General features: G+C 39.5%; 1 protein-coding gene across 6 annotated transcripts in view; it reads left to right on the forward strand.

Moving 5' to 3' along the window:
• SESN1 (sestrin 1) overlaps window positions 1–18,178 on the forward strand; it is a 65,952-nt gene that overhangs the window by 11,444 nt on the left and 36,330 nt on the right. For 2 of the 6 annotated variants that reach the window (XM_015858665.3, XM_085543648.1), the window contains exon 1: window positions 11,851–12,217. The exons of 3 other annotated variants lie outside the window; for them this stretch is intronic. In XM_015858665.3, coding sequence (XP_015714151.1) covers window positions 12,137–12,217 — 81 coding nt within the window. In that variant the 5' untranslated portion in view covers window positions 11,851–12,136. Of the gene's footprint in view, window positions 1–4,146; window positions 4,281–11,850; window positions 12,218–18,178 lie in introns of those variants that run through there. One more of the 6 variants, XM_085543650.1, reaches the window with a different exon arrangement.

An 18,178-nucleotide genomic window follows, 5' to 3' on the forward strand; every position in this document is an offset into this window, starting at 1 on the left:
AGGAGAATACCTGCTGTTCAGCTGTTGCAAAATAGATTTCCCTCAGTGCAGAAGTGCCTTATAGTGAAGCCTAAGTTGTGAAGGACTTTCTAAGGCCTTCTGAAGTGGGACTGTGGATTTTACCCAACCAAGCAGTTGTAATAGTTTTAAGATTAATGAGGAGAGCTTAAAAAAGGTTTTGGTTAGGTCTGACATGTGATAAAATTATTTTGCCAATCATAATGTTCAGTATGTGAATAACGTGTGGCTGTTTTTAGAACACTTAATTATTTATAACTTCAGAAAACCAGGACTGGCTTATATAGCTTCTTTAAAGCTTAGCTACAGGGATTTTATATATATAGTTGTTGTGCTACGGGAGTAAGCATGTAAGAAATGTTTAATTGGAGGACTGTTGTACACAACTCTCTGTTTTGTTTTCCTGAAGATTTTCATTTGGAACTGGAATATTTGTTGTCATAGCAGCAGTACTTTGGCCACCTTGGTCACATTTGCAATGGGAACTGTTTACAGAAGGTTACAATCTGTTCAAAGGGTCAAGTTGTGGTAAAGGAAAGAGTTTGGGGTTGTGCTGCATTGAGCCTGGAAGCATAGTATCCCTATCTCTATGGTGTCGTACCTTTTAGCAGAGCCCAGGAGGTTAATACATTGTCATATGAATGCTGCTGCAGTATTTGCAGGACCAAATTAGTTCACTGACCAGGAGCTGCCAGGTGTGCCAGTTGCCATAGCAGCAAGGAGATAAACCCAAGGCAGCGCTTACATTTAAATTAGTTTAAGCAAACTCTTGCTAAATTGTGTGCTTTTCATCAGGATACCACGCACACATGATTTCATAGCAGGTAGGTGCCTTAAGATGAACAACAACCTGTTACTGCTCAGCTTTGTCACTCTTCTTGGAGACTGGGGCAGTAGTTGCTCAGATTCCTATCTGTACTGGGACAGGCCATTTTCTTTGAATGGTATCTGTATTCTTTTGTTTCTTACGTGTATTGTGTTTTAACTTTTAGGTAATCTACATGAATTTACGCTGAGGTACTTGCTGCAGATAGATGTAATGAATTTGGAGGAACACTTGGGGGAGTCTTCATGTCTCATTTCTAGTTTTTGATTGCTTGAAACAGCATCACTGTGAATTGAGGCCTGTTATTATAAAGCTCTCGAAAAATGAAACTTCTGTCCCTGACTTATTTTGTTGTGCTATTTCTAAAGTTTTTGAGAATCAGAATCATAGAATTACCCAGGTTGGGAAAGACCTTGAAGATCATCAAGTCCAAACGCAGCCTAACCATAGTACCCTAATTATAAGATAGTGACTGATTTCTCTACTTAGCTATGAAAGCAATGATGAGTGATGCCTTTGTGAGGTATAAGAATAGAATGCATGAATAAAAATGTGATAGCAGGTGAACCAGGTGGTTGTAGCACTTCATATCCTATAGTTATGAACACTCACTGCTTTCCTTCGTATTTAAACAAACAAATTCCACACCTCCAAAATAATAATATTAAATCACTCTGCCCAACTATAGTGATGTTTTCATGGTTGAAACAGTTGGGATCAGGAAAATCAGCCTTCTTGGAAGGTATGACAGCATCTTCTGTTGCTGGACATGGAGTAGTAGACTCTTACTAATGTAAGCAGAAAATAATAGTGGAGGTACTGGGGGGGAAAAAAAGATAGACTCCTAGCATACATTAGGAACTTAACAATGAAGAATTTCAATTGAAGATATGCAGCTAAAATTTTCTGAGTTGGGAAATCAAGAAACAGTAAGTAAACTTTAGTTTGTGGGTGATAAGGCAGATGTTTAACATTCTGAGGCTTCTTAGCTCACATTAAAACTGCTGAACTATGTTATCTGTAAAATCATGTGTTGCATGCTAGTGTTTGCTGTTCTTTTTTTAATCTCTTGCAAGCAGAGCAAAACTACTTCTGCATTGTCCAGGCTGAGTTTTAGAAAACTCTACTGAAATGCTGTTGATCTTCTAGAATTGTAAGGTAAGATAGTGGAAGAGAGAAGTTCGTTGCCCTTGGTGGGAGAAAGAGCTAGATTTTGTTCTGTGGCTGTTCCATTACATAGGTCTTGCTCAGATGTGCTCCAAGTGACCCTGCAAAAGGTGATGCTTCCTGGCTTCTGTGCAGTATTTTGGCTTCCCTCCTGCCACGTGACTTGATGACAAATGTTCTTCCAACTGGAGTGGTGCTATATGAAGCTGAGTCCCAGCTATGGCCGTGACCTACCAGACCATGTGTCCCCTGGGTGTTACTACTGGGCACTAATGCATCATACCCTAGCTGTTATTTCTAAATAAAGAAGGAAAAAGTGTTGGAGCTTGTAGTTGCCACTTAAAATACTCCTCCAACTGTTTCAGTTCCTTTATTACATGGGCTGAAAGTTGGAATAATCGAGGGAGACTTATTTCTGATGCAAGGAAATACCAGAGTGCTTTGCTTTTTCCAAATTGATGGGTTTATAGCATAGTTTCTTTTGAAAAGTGGAGTCAGAAGTCTTAAGGTTTGTGGCACTTGTGGTCAGCAACATGGGAAACTTTCTGTTTTGTTGAATTCTCATCATACAGGACAAAAGTCCTGTTGTTTATTAAGTCACTGGAAGAGAACTCTGCAGCCCAAAGACAGGAGCTGAGTTCTTGAAGGTTTATGTTCGTGCCCTCAGTTCTTCAAAACTCATGGCCCTTCTTGACCTTCAGGTAAAAGTCAGCAAGCACATAGGCAGAACCTCAGCAGCCATTCACCCATGTGTGTTTCAGCTTTGAAAAGGGGCAATGGTTTCACGCTTGTGCTCAAACTCGCCCTGGATCCATAGATTAAATGGTTTCCTCTCTATCTCCTCTCGGAGCTCAGGGAACACTGTGTTCTTGCAGCATGTTTATAGCAAGCCTATCAGATGGGCTTTGCACAAAACAAAGCAGCTACTTCTCCCACTGCCAAAAAACAGTTTAGTGGTGAGAGTGTTCTCGAAGAGGGAGGACTCGAGGTTCAGTACCTTTCCTGCCTGAGGTGATTCCAAGTCCTGCCTTGTACATGCCTGGGCTCCCAGGATGAGTGAGTTGTACTGGCTTTTGCTCTCATTTTTGGGCCACTGAACAGCTTAAGAATTGCATGTAAAACAGACCTAGTGCAGTAGAAAGTGCTGACAGTGTTGCTATCATTAAGCAGCTGAACTTTGTGTTTTAGGGAGGAGAAGCTGAAATCACTTTGGGCTGCTTAATTACTTGAACTTGGCTTGTCTTGCTTAAGCAATGTAATGACCTGACTGCTGAGGTGAATGAACCAGTCTCTGGGCTTCTGAATAGATGCAGGTGGTGGGCAGAAAGCCCCATTGCTATGAGAGATGAGACTGAAGGTGCACACCTCTCTTCAGTGCTCCATGGTGGCTAAGACTTTGAGCTTGATTTACAGGCTTTTGTGAATACTAGTGAGGGTAATGCACCTTAGTCAGTGTTCATGTATTCCTTAGTGATAGAGCAAAGTGCTGTGCGGTCCAGGCACTAAGATTGCTGTTGTCTAGAGTGGCATTGGACTTGTCTCTGCAGTATAAAATTTCCTTCTCTACTAAGATACTCCTTCTTCTTTTAATTACTGTTTAAGGCTTCTGCATCAGATACCTACTTCTATTTTGTTGCTATGCTGAGAGTGTACATGAAACTTCCAGTGCACAAGCATTTGAAAAAAAAAGAGTTGAAAATGAAGATTTGTCATTTGCTTGGGACAGTCTATAAGGACAGGTGCAGTTGGGTGGGTTGGGCTTTTTGTTAAAGAAATACATTTTTTTTTCATCAGCTCAGGTTATTTCCAAAGGCTCAAGAGCTTTTCTCTTCCTAAAGTATTTCTGTCCTTCTTCCACTTCACATTCCCTCACACTTGAGGGCGCTGTAGATTCATTGTTCTTTTACACTAGACTGGCTGTGGAAGGTCTTAGTGGAGGTTTGAACCAGAATCTTGAATCCTTTCCTTTGAGTTTTCTCTCTTTATCTTTATAGAGGAACGTGTTCTGATCTAGCAAAGAACAGTACTTCAGCATTTCAGTGTTGTTTGTATATGACTGTTGTACAGTTTAGCACTTGGAAGGGAAATACTTCCTCCTTAGTGGACTTTCAACTTGTTTTTGAAACCCAGGTGCAACAAAATGTCAATATGTAACCTGCACTAACACAGCTAAGGGACTGAAGTGAAGGTGCAGAACCAGCAAGGAGATCTGGAGGAAGAGCAAAACCACGTCAGCAAGTGCTGTACAATGGAGGGAGTTTAATGCAGGGTAAAGTTTAAATTCTTCTTGAAAAGTGTATTCTTGTTGCCGTTTAAGTTTAGCCATGCCAAGCTTTTTTTTGCTTGACTGTTCTATACGTGAACTAGATCATTACCATTAAAAGAACCTGAAGTTCTTCCAAGTTTATATTCAGGCCAAATGAAGTAAGCCTCTAGCAAACATGCAACTAGATGACATAATAGCATATAATAAATGTGCAGAGGCCTCCTTGTTTCCTCACCCCTCTAATTATATCGAACAATAGGAATTGAAATACATGCCTCTTTAGTGACATGGTGCTTCAACTCTGTTTAATAGAATTTCATTCAAACATAGATCTGTGTGCAGTTGAGTCTTGTTTACAGTGGATAGCTGCAAGTAGCACGGAACCAGAGGTTCTGTCAAAAGTTCAGTGAAAATCTGGAACCTGAAGAGCAACCAAGTCTTTCTCTGAGACAGATCTCACGGGGTATGTTGCAACACTTCCCTTCCTACTCAGGCTTTCTGAGTTACAGGTTCTTTGCTTGAGTGCATGTGAACTAAACTACACGATTTTAATGAAGTTCTGAGTAGCTCATCTGTAAAGCTGACTTTTCTAATTTGCTGTGTAAAATGTGTTAAAGGGGGAATATCCTGCCAGTTCCTGTGGCTGAATTGGCAAGATTTAACTCACAGGGCTGCGGTGAATTGACTGTTTGCAGTTGTGTGAGCTTATTCTGATAAGAGGTCTTATTAATGCATATTATGTGTTAAAGCACACCTGCATGCTAAGGCATATATTCCATCATTTTCAAATATTTTTCTCAAAAGATTTTGGAAGGAAGGAAACCTAGAAAACGCTAAACATAAAGTGATGCTGCAGACAACTATTGGTTTAATTTCTTGGCACAAGATTAAAGAAGATGGCAGACGCTGGTCATTCTTTCCCAATTTTCCCACGAGACCAGACTAAGTTTCCCCCACATCCTCTAAGTGACATGAATTAGCTACACGATTCCTGGGGTGCGTGTTTAGTGTGTGCTGATTGTACAAACTTTTATGAATGTCAGAAGCCTAGAGTTAAAAATTATAGAATCGTGGAATGGCCTGGCTTGAAAGGGTCCACAATGATCATCTAAATCTTGGACTTCAAAATTATGTGAATATTTCAGAATTGTTTGTTATTAATTTTTGTTGTTGTTTTTTAATAGCTGGTATTAAAATGAAGTTTGACCTGCGGTTAGGCTATTAGACTTCCTTTGGAGTAATTCTTTTCCTCCTTTTTTTGAAGTTTTAATAACAAAATAGCAAATGAAGAAATGAGCAACAAAAACATAGAAAAACAAAGAAGGTAGTTTTCCTTTAAGGTGAAATTATCAGCCTCTTTGAAATGAGGGTCAGACTGTTCATTTCCTTATTGTGAATTGTTGTAATGAATCTGTGGAACCAGGGGAAGCAGTAGTTTGTGTAAAGTGTGTAGCAAGATTGTGCTTGTGCAATGAACCACAGCTAGTGTTTGATGTCATTATGCTGGAAATCTGGGAATCTCTTTATCCTAGATTTTGTATGTTTTTTTAAATGAATCCATGCCATGTTGACTTGAATATCTTAGGCCCACAATGGTACATTTCCCAGGCCCTTTGGACTTGCTGGACCCAGCTGAATGGGAAAGGAGTGACTAATTTATGAGCTTTAGCATTTTTAAAAATATGAAGTTACAAACTGAAGGAGAGGATGTATGCATAAGTCTGGCAATAGACTTCCATGGAGTAACAATCTCGAAGCAGAAGAATATGTTTTGAGTTAATGGTAGTCTAACAGTTGCACCTCTAGCTCAAGATCCAGCCTGTGGAAGGACTGAGGTATGTGAGTTTCTTCATATCACTTTGGAACTGGGCAGAGCCCTGTCCAGCTGTTCTCAGAAGAGAGCAGGGATGTAATGTATGCTCCTTGCTGTGACCAGTGAAGATAGAGCTGAAGCAAGATGAAGTCTGTTTGCCATTTCTGGAGTGGAAAAGAGGCCTATGTTGGCTAAGGGGGATCAACACAGTAACTTGGGAAGTTAAGAAGATTTTTCTGTAAACTTGTTAAGAATCATCTCTTTCACCAGCATGCTTTTTCTTTTTTACTTTTTTTTTCTTGAGCTCGTGCTCAAAAATAAGCAGTATTTTTCAATTTAGAGCTTCATTGGTGTTTATATGGAGCAGTAAGGAAAAGTATAGGGGGGAAAAGCATAACTAATAGTAATATTGTAAATGTTCCTTGAAATGTATCCATCTTCATCTGGTTGTTGGGTGTTCTTTTCCACGAAGGGTATTCTGTGGAATGTGCAGGTTTTGGTAGGACAGGTTTTCTTTACTTGTTTTAGATTCTTAATAGTCTGATTACCAAATGATGGGGAGTTCACTCTGTGCTGGTTTGTTGTGATAACCAAGCAATGAAATGTATCACTCACACCAATTTCATGCCAGCTGCAAGATAACACTATCCAATTGGAATGAAGTAGTGTGTATATAAAAATAATCTTGCTAAGACAAAAGAGTACTTGGCAGTTAGCAATCAGTCATTTCACATCTCAATAGCCAGGTATGAGTGAAGATTGGAACCTATAAGGTTTAGCTTGGTAGAATCTGGAAATGAAAGGAATGTGAATGTTAACAACTATTCAGTAAATGTCTCTGTGCTTGGCTAAAAACAGTTCTGTGTTGGGTTTTCTTTTAATGGTTGTGACCTTGTGTAAATTCTGTCCATATTAACTAAGCTTCTAATATGTCTTATGGCCTTCTAAGCACTTATTCTGCAGCAATGTTTCCCCTGTAACCTAATGTATATCTCCTGGTGTCTGATTTGCCTATTGTTCGGTCTGAACTCTGCATACACCAATTTCATGTTTACACTTAGTGCCTAACAACTGGCAAATCTGGAATTGAACTTTTAGTCTTCTCATTATATTCTTCAGTGTTCTCATGACTTTTGTGTGCTTACAACTTCTGCCATCATCTTAATGGTAGTGCTAGTTGTTCTGTATATGCAGAACCTATGCTTAGTTCCACTGGAGCTTACAACATGAAGCTGTTGATTTCTGGACTGCACAGACAGGACGTGTGTCACTTGGTGTGTCTCTGAGGTGTGCTCTGTGCTGGGCCTGTATCAGAACCTGTCCTTTTTGATTGCACATACTTGCATCATGCAGCATGCAGGTCTGCAGCAATGCGTGCTTCTGACGCATGGCAGCGTAACAGAGGAGGTGAGGAAATAAGGCAAACAACATCTAGCTGTCTGAAATCACAAATGAAGGAAAATCTTTTATGCTCTGGGCAGTGACAATTTGTAAGTAACTTTTGATTTGTCTGTGGGAGATTAATACTGAGATGTGGTCATTTATTCTGTTGTTGAATTGTCATAGTGGAAAAGTTTTACAGTAGAACTATGAACTTGTCCACTTCAAATTCTGCCAATAAAAGCTACTGTGGATGACTTCTAAGATTGTATCTTAACTTCTGAAGCTTTTGCCAACTTCTCGTGTCCTTCCATTGAAAGATTCTTTCAATACTGGTTGGTCTTATGGAGTGGAGGGAAATATAATAAGGCTTTGATCTTTCAAGGAGCTGACAAGTGAGTGTTTTCTTTGACTTCTAAGGACTCCTTATGAGGAAATCCTCCTCTGGTATTTCTATCTAAAATGCACCTTCTTTAGTGATATTGAAGCAGACAAAGAAACTGGGATCGGGTAGGGGGCAGATGAGTTAGTGCCCCATCTCAGTTTGCTTACACGTAAAATGGAAATTACTCTTCTTATTCATAAGTGCTATGTTATGTGGAAGAACTGCTAGGATAAAGTTTTGAGGATATTGTTATTTGAAGGAGCAGTATTTCCAGTTAACTTTTTTACACTTCAGAAAGCTTCTACAGTGTGACACATGAATGTGAAGAAAATTAAATATAGATAGAACACAGTGGAAATCATTATACCCAAGAGGTGTAATAATCTCTTTTAAAACCATGAACAGGCAACCTGCAGTGCTGCTATTTGCGTTTTCATTTCACTTTATTGCTGTTTCATTTCATTTTAAACTTTGAGTTTGCTGTAATTCAGAAGTAGCTTGAACATACTCAGACTTTCAAAGGAAAATTAAGTTGGGGGAGAGGAAAAGAGAACAAGTAATAGGACTTGAAAGTAACTCTTTGTTATAGCCTTTGCATCCACATTTGCCTGCTTTTTCTTTTCTTAGAATCCTAAAACTATTTTTTTAAATTATTATTATTATTTTATTTTTTTAGGGTGGTGATGAGCTCATCTTTTAACATGTTGAGCTTTTCTCACTTGCCATAGCAATGTAGCTAGCTTTAGGAAGTAAGGATGCTATTTAACAGAACTCCACAGTATACAGAAAGTAGCATACTGGAAGTGTACAGGAAAGCAGGATTTGACCAAAGTGGGATCTGACCTGAAAGCCTGGGCTGAACTTAATTAACTTTGGAAATAAAAACAAGAAAAACTTCTGCTTGTCTCAGTGTATTTGCCAGCATCCTCAGCTTAGGTAATGATCTGTATTTGTAAAGCAGTCCTTTGAAATGGTGACCTTTGGAGCAAAGCAGCTGAGTGGGCATACCTTATATCTTATGCTAGCACAACCTCAGCGCAATTGCAGGACAAAAAGGATCATAGATTGGCTTAGCTTGGAACCAGGCTTAAAGGCCATCCAACTCCACTGCCACCCATCAGATCAGGCTGCTCAGGGCCCCATTTCCACCTGGCCTTGAAACCTTTGAATGGGTAAAGCAATCTCTGTGCCAGAGCTTCACTGTCCTCTGAGTTAAAGAATTTCCTCCTGCCTTCTAACCTAATCTCCCTTGTTTTAGTTTTAAGCCATTCCCCCCAGCTTGTCCTATCACTGACTGTATAAAAAAAGTCTCCCTGCTGTTTATAAGCTCCCTTTTAAGTACTGGAGGACTGCAGTGGGGCCTTCTGGAGCCTTCCCTTCCCCAGACTGAACAAGCCCAGCTCCCTCAGCCTTTTCTTTGTAGCAGAGGTGCTCCAGCCCTCTGATCATCTTCACAGTCCTCTGGACCCAATTCAACAGCCCTATGCGTTTCTTGTGCTGAGGGCCCCAGGCCTGGATGCAATACTGTAGGTGGGGTCTCAGGGAAAAGGGAACAATCACATCCCTCACCCTGCTGGCCATCCCTCTTTTGATGCAGCTTAGGACACAGCTGGCCTTCTGGGCTGTACGCACACAGTGCTGGCTCATGTCCAGCTTTCTATTCACCAGAACCCCCAAGTCCTTCGCTTCAGGGCTAAGTAAGGTTTGTGGTGTGCCTTTGTATATTTGAAGGGTATCTCTCAATAAACATGCTCTGTTTGCCTGTTACTTCTGCCGTCTTACAAGCTGCATTGCAAAGTGTGACTAGCAGCAGCAAGAAGGGTGGAGAATGCCATCATCTGGAAACCTGCTATGACTGCAGCAGTGACCACCTCATAGCTGCAAAATCATGTTGGCCAGATCATTGCTTCCCTAAAGGTAAACAGAAAACAATAGTAAACTTCCATAACTGCTTGCAGAAGTTCCCATGTTCAGTTTAAGAATAGAAAGATGAATCTAAGCCATGTTTTCACTTACATAAATGTTTTCTCTTGTGCAATTCATGTGTAGTTAATGTAGGGTGCCTGTCTGACCACTGCAGATGTTTAAAATAGAAAAACAGATGGGACAAATAGAAAGATTTACCACACAGCTTGATCTCTTCCCCTGAAGCAGCCATCCATCAGCAGTGCTGTCGACACAAACAGCCCAACAAGTTTCCCTTCAAAGTTGCTACAGGGCCAGGAGAAACGGCTCTGTGCCACACAGCCTTGGGATTGGCCCGGTAGGAACACACCTCTGCAATCTGTTTATTTCCTAAAAATAAGGTACAGTCTGTAGCATTTGATCTAGAGATCTTTTATCTTGCGTTCAATAGCCAAATAAGCTTGAGCAAACAGTTAACCTCTTTAGAACTGCTGCAAGACTTAGCTAAATGAGTGGAATGAGTTCAGGCTTTTCTCCTGAGCACAATGAGACCTGTGTGAGTTCTCTAGATCTATTGCTCACGTTTTTCTGGGTGGGTATATGTGATATTAAGTAACTTGTTTGCATCTTTACTGCAGCTGAAACTGTTTTTAAGACTTCATAATAATGTAATGGCTTCACCTTGTTGAGAAAGGAGATATTCTTTTAAAGCTGTTTTATGTTCCTTCTGTAATGTTCTGTATGCAATTGCAATCATGTTTTTGTTTTGTAAATGTAGTAACTATCCCTGATCGTATTTCAGTGAACTGTAGTTTTTCTTTTCTCTTTTAATCAAAATCAATTTAAATAGGTCTGGAGTCCACTTTTTATTATTTTATTTATTTATTAAAGAAAACTTGACTTAAAAACCAGCACTTCTTTAGACTGTTGCTGAATGAGAGACTTGATCAGCTGTAGTGACTGTTCTGAGTAAGTATCTGGCATAACTGAATACATCAGGACTCGTTAACCAAGGGAGACAAACAATGTGGCAAACACGTACTACTTTTGTTGTGGTTCAAATGAGATGTTCTCAGAACCAGAAGGTTGCGAAATTCTTGCTCATGAAAGAGGAACCAACGTTTTTATCAAGTGATCAAAGTTTTTATGGGCGCTAAATACAGGAATATTGACTTATGGGGTAATTGCTTTCAGGAAGAAGTAGAGACCGTAGGAGAATGAGGAGAGAAAAGGGGATCAGGGAGAGATTATAGGCAAGAGAAGAAAACTTCCACAAAGTTCTTTAAACCTAAGCTTGTTTTTGTTTTCCCGAATAATTGTTTTTCCATTTAAACCTGAGTAAATGTTGTAGTTGTTGATGCTTTAATTGCTGCTTTCTTTTGAATAAGCATCTATTGTCCTTATGTGGATAGATTTAGCATCAAGATTTTCAGAAGGCCTGCATTGTTACGTTAGTACTGGTTGGTGTAGCTTAACCCATATTGCATGTTACATTCTTAAGTTCTGCACCATTAGTGATGATCTCGTAAGCATTCAAATGATCCCGTTTAAATTCATTGCTTTTTGGAGAGAAGCAATGAGGAAATAACACCTGTATTTGTGTGGAGGAACTACCAGGAAATATATTTAAAATTGTGAGGCACAGGTCTATGTTCTTTGTTTAAATTCTTAGCTCAGAATGCCACTTTACATATAGCAAGCTGTATGTAAGGCACTGACATGCTGATAATGGCAAAAGAGTATCCTGCACAAAATGTATGTAAATGGGCTTCAAGTGTACTTTATTAAACCAGAAATAGATCATATGTTTTACATATTGCCTTCTGGTTCTTCAGCCTGTGGGATTCTTGCTCTACAGATTTGTTTTATTTTTTTCATTTAATGTTCTCACACTTACAGATTTTCTTACAACCTGGACAATATCTGCATAACGTATGTACTAAGTTGAGAACACTGAGTAGCGTAGCGTTTCATCACACTGACTGCATTGAATAAAATGGCCGATTGAGTAACACTCAACACAGACAAAAACATGTAAATGTTTAACCACGGTTGCAGTATTTTATAGGAATGTGTTCACACAGATTGTGAACAGCCTTTTGCAGGCCCTCTCTCCAGCCTGCTTTAGACCAAATGTAGCCTGTATTTTAGATAGGATTCTGAATAAGTCTATTTATCTTACTCTTGTCTTAGTTTTGCATTTGTCTTGTTTTCTTCAATCTCTGCGTTTTAATCTTGGAATACCTAATGTGAATGCGTAACTCAGAATGAAACAAAAGCAAATCTTCTTTTTTAAACAGAAGAGACAAGCCTCTGCTTGTTGTGATTCATTTTATCACCTCTATTTAGCAAAGGGGAGAAACTGGAGTGATAGAAATGAAGGAAGGCATCCTCATTCAGGAAAGCACCAATCCATTGTCTGGTGAAACTGGAAAGGAAGCTGCGGCAATTAAGACGGTAAACTAACTCCTTCGAAAGGAACAGATGGAGGAGGGCAGTTACAGATGTTTGGCTGGGAAAATGGAAAGTAGACTGGTTGAAGACTGCAAGTAACTGATTGATTCCTTATGTTGAAAGGGCGCTGTAATTTATAAATGATAAAAGTAAATTTAAGAGGAAGAAAGTGAGAATTGCTTTTGGTGTACAAGTGTCTCCTGTTAAGCCTTTAAGGAAAAAATGAAGTTTTGTTTTTTTTTTTTAAATAATGTTGGATTTCTTTAGAAGGTAAAATAGGCCAAAAGTTTACCCTTGAACAAGGGAAATGTTTAGCTTAGATTATGCTTGGCCAGGATCTTTCATCACACAGCCTGGGGAATAGGCAGAGCACAAGCGTTTAGTGAATTGTGAGATTAAATTACATGTCTCCTGGAGGAAGCAGGAACATGGGCTGTTCGGTCAGCAATTAAAAACTAAGTAAAGAAATAGATTCTGACAAATCTGCAGTGACTTCAAGGCTAACATGAACTTGGTAAAGGTTTCTGTGGTCCTATGAATTAACTTCATCAGCTTCTTGCAATTACGTACCTCAGTCTAGAAGTGGAAACCATATAGGAACTTTTGGGATAGCATGTACCGCATGTGTTAGATGATGGGTCTGGGCAAAGGAAATTCAGAACTTTAGTAACATGGTGTAGGGTGATGGCTGTATACATTTGTGCATGTACGTGAATGTCTGTGTGCCAGTGATCTGTGTATGGTTTGGTATTGTGAACAGTCTAATCTGGGGGAGTGAGGAAGAAGCTATAATACCTGAAATCCATACAGTGCTGTGGCTGAACATACAGTATAACAGTGCTTGTCTTTGGTGGGAAAATGTTCATAGCTGGAAATCTGTCTGGGTGGGTTTTTAGAGCTGTATTCCCTGCTCTCTGGGGCAGTTTGCTTTCTGAGATATCCTTTTTATCTTGTGTTTCTTGTTAAAATAAATCGTAAGCTGCTGTGATAAATAGCTGAACAGGAAACACCTTGGTACCCTCAGTGCCTTAAAATAAGAGGTAAAAGAAATCTTTGCCAAAAGGAAGCTGATAAATAGTTGTACCAGCACGCAGGGATTTGGCTGTGTTAGAACATTCTGCTTCAAGGGGAAACTAAGGCAAAAATATGCAAACAGTTTGGAGATATTATTGTGACTGAAAAGGTACTTAAAACCCCTCCCACCTGTCTTTACTTATGCAAGCAGCTTGCTGTAAGCTCACCTTGCTGAAAAGTTGAAGAAGTCCCCAGAGTAAATGTATTTAACAGTAAAGAACAACTTGAAACAGTAGGACAGGTGACAAATCTAACACTCGTGTCACGGAATCAAACCTGGAGAAGATACTGAGTACAGTTTAATTTATGGAGAAGAGGTGCATAATTAAGTAAAAGGTTGGTTGATTGCCCCAAATGTTAAATAGAACATAGAAAGCATCAGTGTAAGTTTGGGGTGTTTGTTTTTTTACCTTTTAGGGCTTTTTCCTTCATCCCCTCCCCCCATCTTATAATGCTGCTGCTCAGAAATATTCTTCTCTAACCCATGGCTATAAAAATAGCAGTAGAAGCACTTTTGTGCCTTACTGTGTCTACATTTGGGGATTTTACAGCTATATTTCTTTCTAAATTTGTATTGATTTGCATTACTGAGGCATTGTGTTACAAACAAACAAACAAAACCCAAACTGTACAGATATGACCTAATCTTTCCTTGGAAAGGATAGTTAAGACCTTCCCTTTGAGAAAGCCTTGACTATGTGTTTTTGCTGCAGATCTTTCAATATTTGGCAGAAACAGCTAAAGTACAGAATAGTCCTTTTCTTAGTCCCCTGACTGCTACTCATATTTGTCAGGATGTAAGTATTAAAAAGGAATTCCCTTTGCAGAGTTAAACCTGTTAGCAGTAGTTCCAGGTGTTGCCTGGAAGCAGAAGGGAGTTTTCAGATCACCTTTGACTGGGGGAGATACAAAAAGGTCAGAGTGGGCTCTGCCCTCAAAGCTGCCGGCTGTCACATAACCCTGATAGATCATCTTTTCCCCTGGAGCTGCAATGGAGGAAGGACATGAGAGTTGGGCAGTGGGTGTGAGAGTTGCTATTCACTAGAATCCAAGAGTTTGTGATGAGTGAAGAAGTTTCTGCCCATGAGTAAAGTTATCCCTGCACCTCAGGGTACCAGTAGCAGCATTGTGCCATGGTGACAAAGCTTGCAGGAGGATCGATGTTTAGTGAGAGTTTCTGCAGGGTGCTGTTTGTATTGGAAAGTGTTTATGCACCCTGAACTCTGTCCCCTTAAGTGCTGGCATGACACCGTGTGTTATATGCTGAGAACAGCCACTCTGTGATTAAATTCTGGGAACGTGGATTAAAATTGTAGTCAAGGGCAAGATCTGCATTTCTTAGTGCTCAACTTATATCTTCTCAATTTTTTGATGTAGGATATTATGCGGATCAGGGAATATCTGGAATTGGAAAAGGGAAGTTCCTGTATTTGCCTACATTGTCTCAGATCTCTGGTGGAACTCAGTTGCATTGTTGTAGTCTATTTATGCCTTCCTGCAAGTTCTGGAAGTGCTGAAGCTGCAGAAAGCACAAGTGTGGTTTTGAGTGGCTTTACAGCATGTTCTATTTTAATCACTTTCATCAGCTTTATCATGCAGTGAGAGCTGAGTGCTGTATCTCCTCATTGTGGGAGGAGAAGGGGGAATTTAAGATGTAATTAAACCCTATTTTAATATACGGTTTGCATATGAAAATCATAAATGTAAATGTTACAACCTTTCCTAGGATTGTTTGAGCACTATGAAACAATAAGTGGTGTGGTGAACAATTCCACAACAGCAATTAAAATACAAGCCTATGAGTGGCACTTCCTTGTCCATAGTTTCAGAATTAGGTAAAAGAGGATTTTTCAGTTTGCATCTCAGAGCAACAGCTTCATAACGCTAATTTAACACTATGTAGAAAACACAAATTGTTCCAGATTCTGCACAACTGCATATTTCAGCTGCCCCAGGAATTTGGTATTGGCTGGTTAAAGTAGTTTGACTAGGAAAGAGCTATGTGCTACTGGTACTGGGACAGATACCAGCGTAAAAAATGTATGCATTGTCTGTCTGTTCTGCCCTGTTTAAGATTGTTCTTCATAGGTAGGCTGTGTATGCTCTTAGCTTCCATCTGAAATTGTAAGTGTTGACCAAAGCAGATGACTTCTGATTGTTTTGTTCAGCTGATGAATAGTGAGCTGTAAGAGTACAGAGGTACTGATGCCAGAGTGGCCCTAGGATAATAAATTAGCAGGAGCTTTGAATTTCACGTTCAGCTATAAAAATGGATATTTAAACAGTAAGTAGGGGCTCAGGAACTATTAGCTAGTGTTCAGTATCTACATTAAAAGCAGTTCTCCAAAATGCTTTTGGAAGGTGATAGTTCTGTTTAACTGTCAGTGATTGGGTGTGCTGCTACTCAGGCTTCTGCCTTAGTTATGCAATTTTGTTCTTCTCTGTAGCAAGCAATGTTTCTATGACATTCAAACATCAATTCAACGCTAGGAACATTTAAAATCACATTTTTAGATATTTAAGTAACCTTAGAAATTTTATTAGAACATAATATTGATTGCCAGTTGTTTGAGTGACTGTAAAGTAGCCAAAAGATTCAAAAGAGGAGCAGAAATTACCTTATGTGAAAAGTCGCCCCTGACTCCTGACCAATGATTGTCTCCCTATGCTTTGTGCAGCATATTTTTCTCAGAACATTTCCCGTGTTTGTTAGCTGGCTCAGCTCCAGCAGTGCTTTAATGTAGTCAGCCTGCTCTTTTCTTGTGTCTCACTGATAATGTTTTCCTTCTCTTCATTATCCAGGGCTGTAATGTATGCTGTATTATTCCTTTTTCTCCCCTGATGAATGTATTTCCTCGCAGATATAAACTCTCCCATTTTCTGTAGCTTCCATGCTATGTATAAAACAGGATTTATTTTTCTGTCCTGTGAGCTCTAAATTTGATTCAGGCAGAAACTGGACTTCAAGATTGAGTAGAGCTGTACTTTTAAAGAGCACCTTTTCATATGACCCCGTGATCTGAGGAAGCCTGGACAGGCAGCACTCCTAGTGCTATGGTATGGTAGATACACAACATTTCAGATCCTAATTACTTTATTATAGAGGCTAATGTAAGAAAATTGTAGTTCTAACTGGTACAATGAAATCACGTTTTCACTCTGAAGAAACTTGAGATCTGCTGTTACTTTCTGCACTTGACAGCTCCAGATCACAGGTGGTTTTTTTTCTGTCTATAGCTGTTTTCTTGTCCAACAGGTACCTCAGTTACTTAATCTGTCTCTTTCTCTTGCATTTCCCTTTGTCTCTTAAGGTTCTCAAGCTTTTGGAGACTGCTGTAACATCACATCCTTCCATTCAGCTAGTCAGGGACTTTCCAGCCCTCACAGCGCCATCCATTAGGGCTCCTTTCCAAGTGTTCCTGTCCAATCTTGGTTAATCTGTGTATTTCTTTGAATGTCACTAATGCACTTACTCTAAGCTAGAGAGTTTGACTGTATTCTCTATCTCTATTGACTTCATTTATTATAAAATATTTTCTAAAACAGCAACAAAGTCCCAATTTTCTCTTTCTTCTTTTACAAGTAAATATCTTGCCTTGGCTGCTCTGCAGTCATGTATGTGCTTGCAACACAATAAATCTCTAAGCAAGGTTTAAATTCTGTTTTCCAACCAGTGATGTGAGATTTCATTATTGCTGGGCTTTGGTTGGTTGATTTTATTTGGTTGGTTTTTTGTTTTTGAGAACATTGTTGCAAAAATCTTGACGCCTTAAGCTCGGGATCTGTAAGTTATAAGCCTGTCAAATGTGTTTTTTTGACTATAGAAAAGAACCAGCTGTACTAGTAATTATAAATTTTCTCTAGCAGACAGGTGCCATGAATTAGTTACATTGCTGAAGTTTTCTGCTGAACATCCAGTAGCAGCCCTTGACAGTGTTTTGGAGCACTACTGGATGCATTGTTGGCCAAGGGGAGGATTTGTTCTAGCAGCAGTTGTTAGGATGGGCTGAAGGTTAAGTCCTTATGACAGTAACCACACTTGGAAACATAATCTATGACTGGAAAATTCTCTCTTGGTTGTTAATATAGGAAAGGGAAAGATTCCTTTGGAACTGCTAATACAGTAATTAAACATTGTCAACATTGACAGTGCATGATGTACAGTGTAGCTTTAGACGTGGATTAATCAGTGCAACAGTAACAATAAAATTCAGCCTTGCTTTTTGTGACTTCCCTAAAAGTAAGGTGATTTTGAACTGTTCTGTCAGGCCTCACAGCTTATAAGGGGCTGCAATTAACACAAAACATGGCAGGAAGCCATGAGAGACTGCGGGCTGTCTTTTTAAATTCTCTGTGTCCCTGGGGGAAGATGAGTTTCACTTCTCTTTGCACGTATTTCATGCCCAGGGCCTTTTTAGAAGGGAACTCGCCACTTCTGCCTTCCCTGATGGATAGCTATGTTCATATTTCTCCTTATTTCTTCCCTCCCCTTGTGACCCTTTGAGTTTTTTTAATTTGCCAAGACCTAAAGCTCCTTTCTTTCTCTGTGGAATTTAAGGAGTGGTCCATTTGTGGCTATTAGCTTTGAGGGATCTGAAGCAGTATTCTTTCTACCTGTTTCTGCATCAGGTCACTTTTGCATTCAGTCCTTTTGACTCTTTTCTGCTGCAAAATGCAGAGAGTAGGAAGCGTCATGTAGAATAGCTGAAGGAAATAGGTGTTTAGGCTGTTAGGCCAGGTTAGATAATTGTGATAATCTGATTTGATCTCTTGTATATGTAGGTCATGGAGTTTTGTTTTTCTCCCAGTCGCTGAATGTAAGCCTATCTTTCTGAAAGATCTCTTGCTTTAAATAAAAAAAAATAGAAGCAGTGGTCCTTTTTCCATAGT

The sequence above is a fragment of the Coturnix japonica genome, chromosome 3 (genome assembly GCF_054131305.1).
Source record: "Coturnix japonica strain WE chromosome 3, WE-NBRP24, whole genome shotgun sequence".
NCBI lineage: Eukaryota > Metazoa > Chordata > Aves > Galliformes > Phasianidae > Coturnix > Coturnix japonica.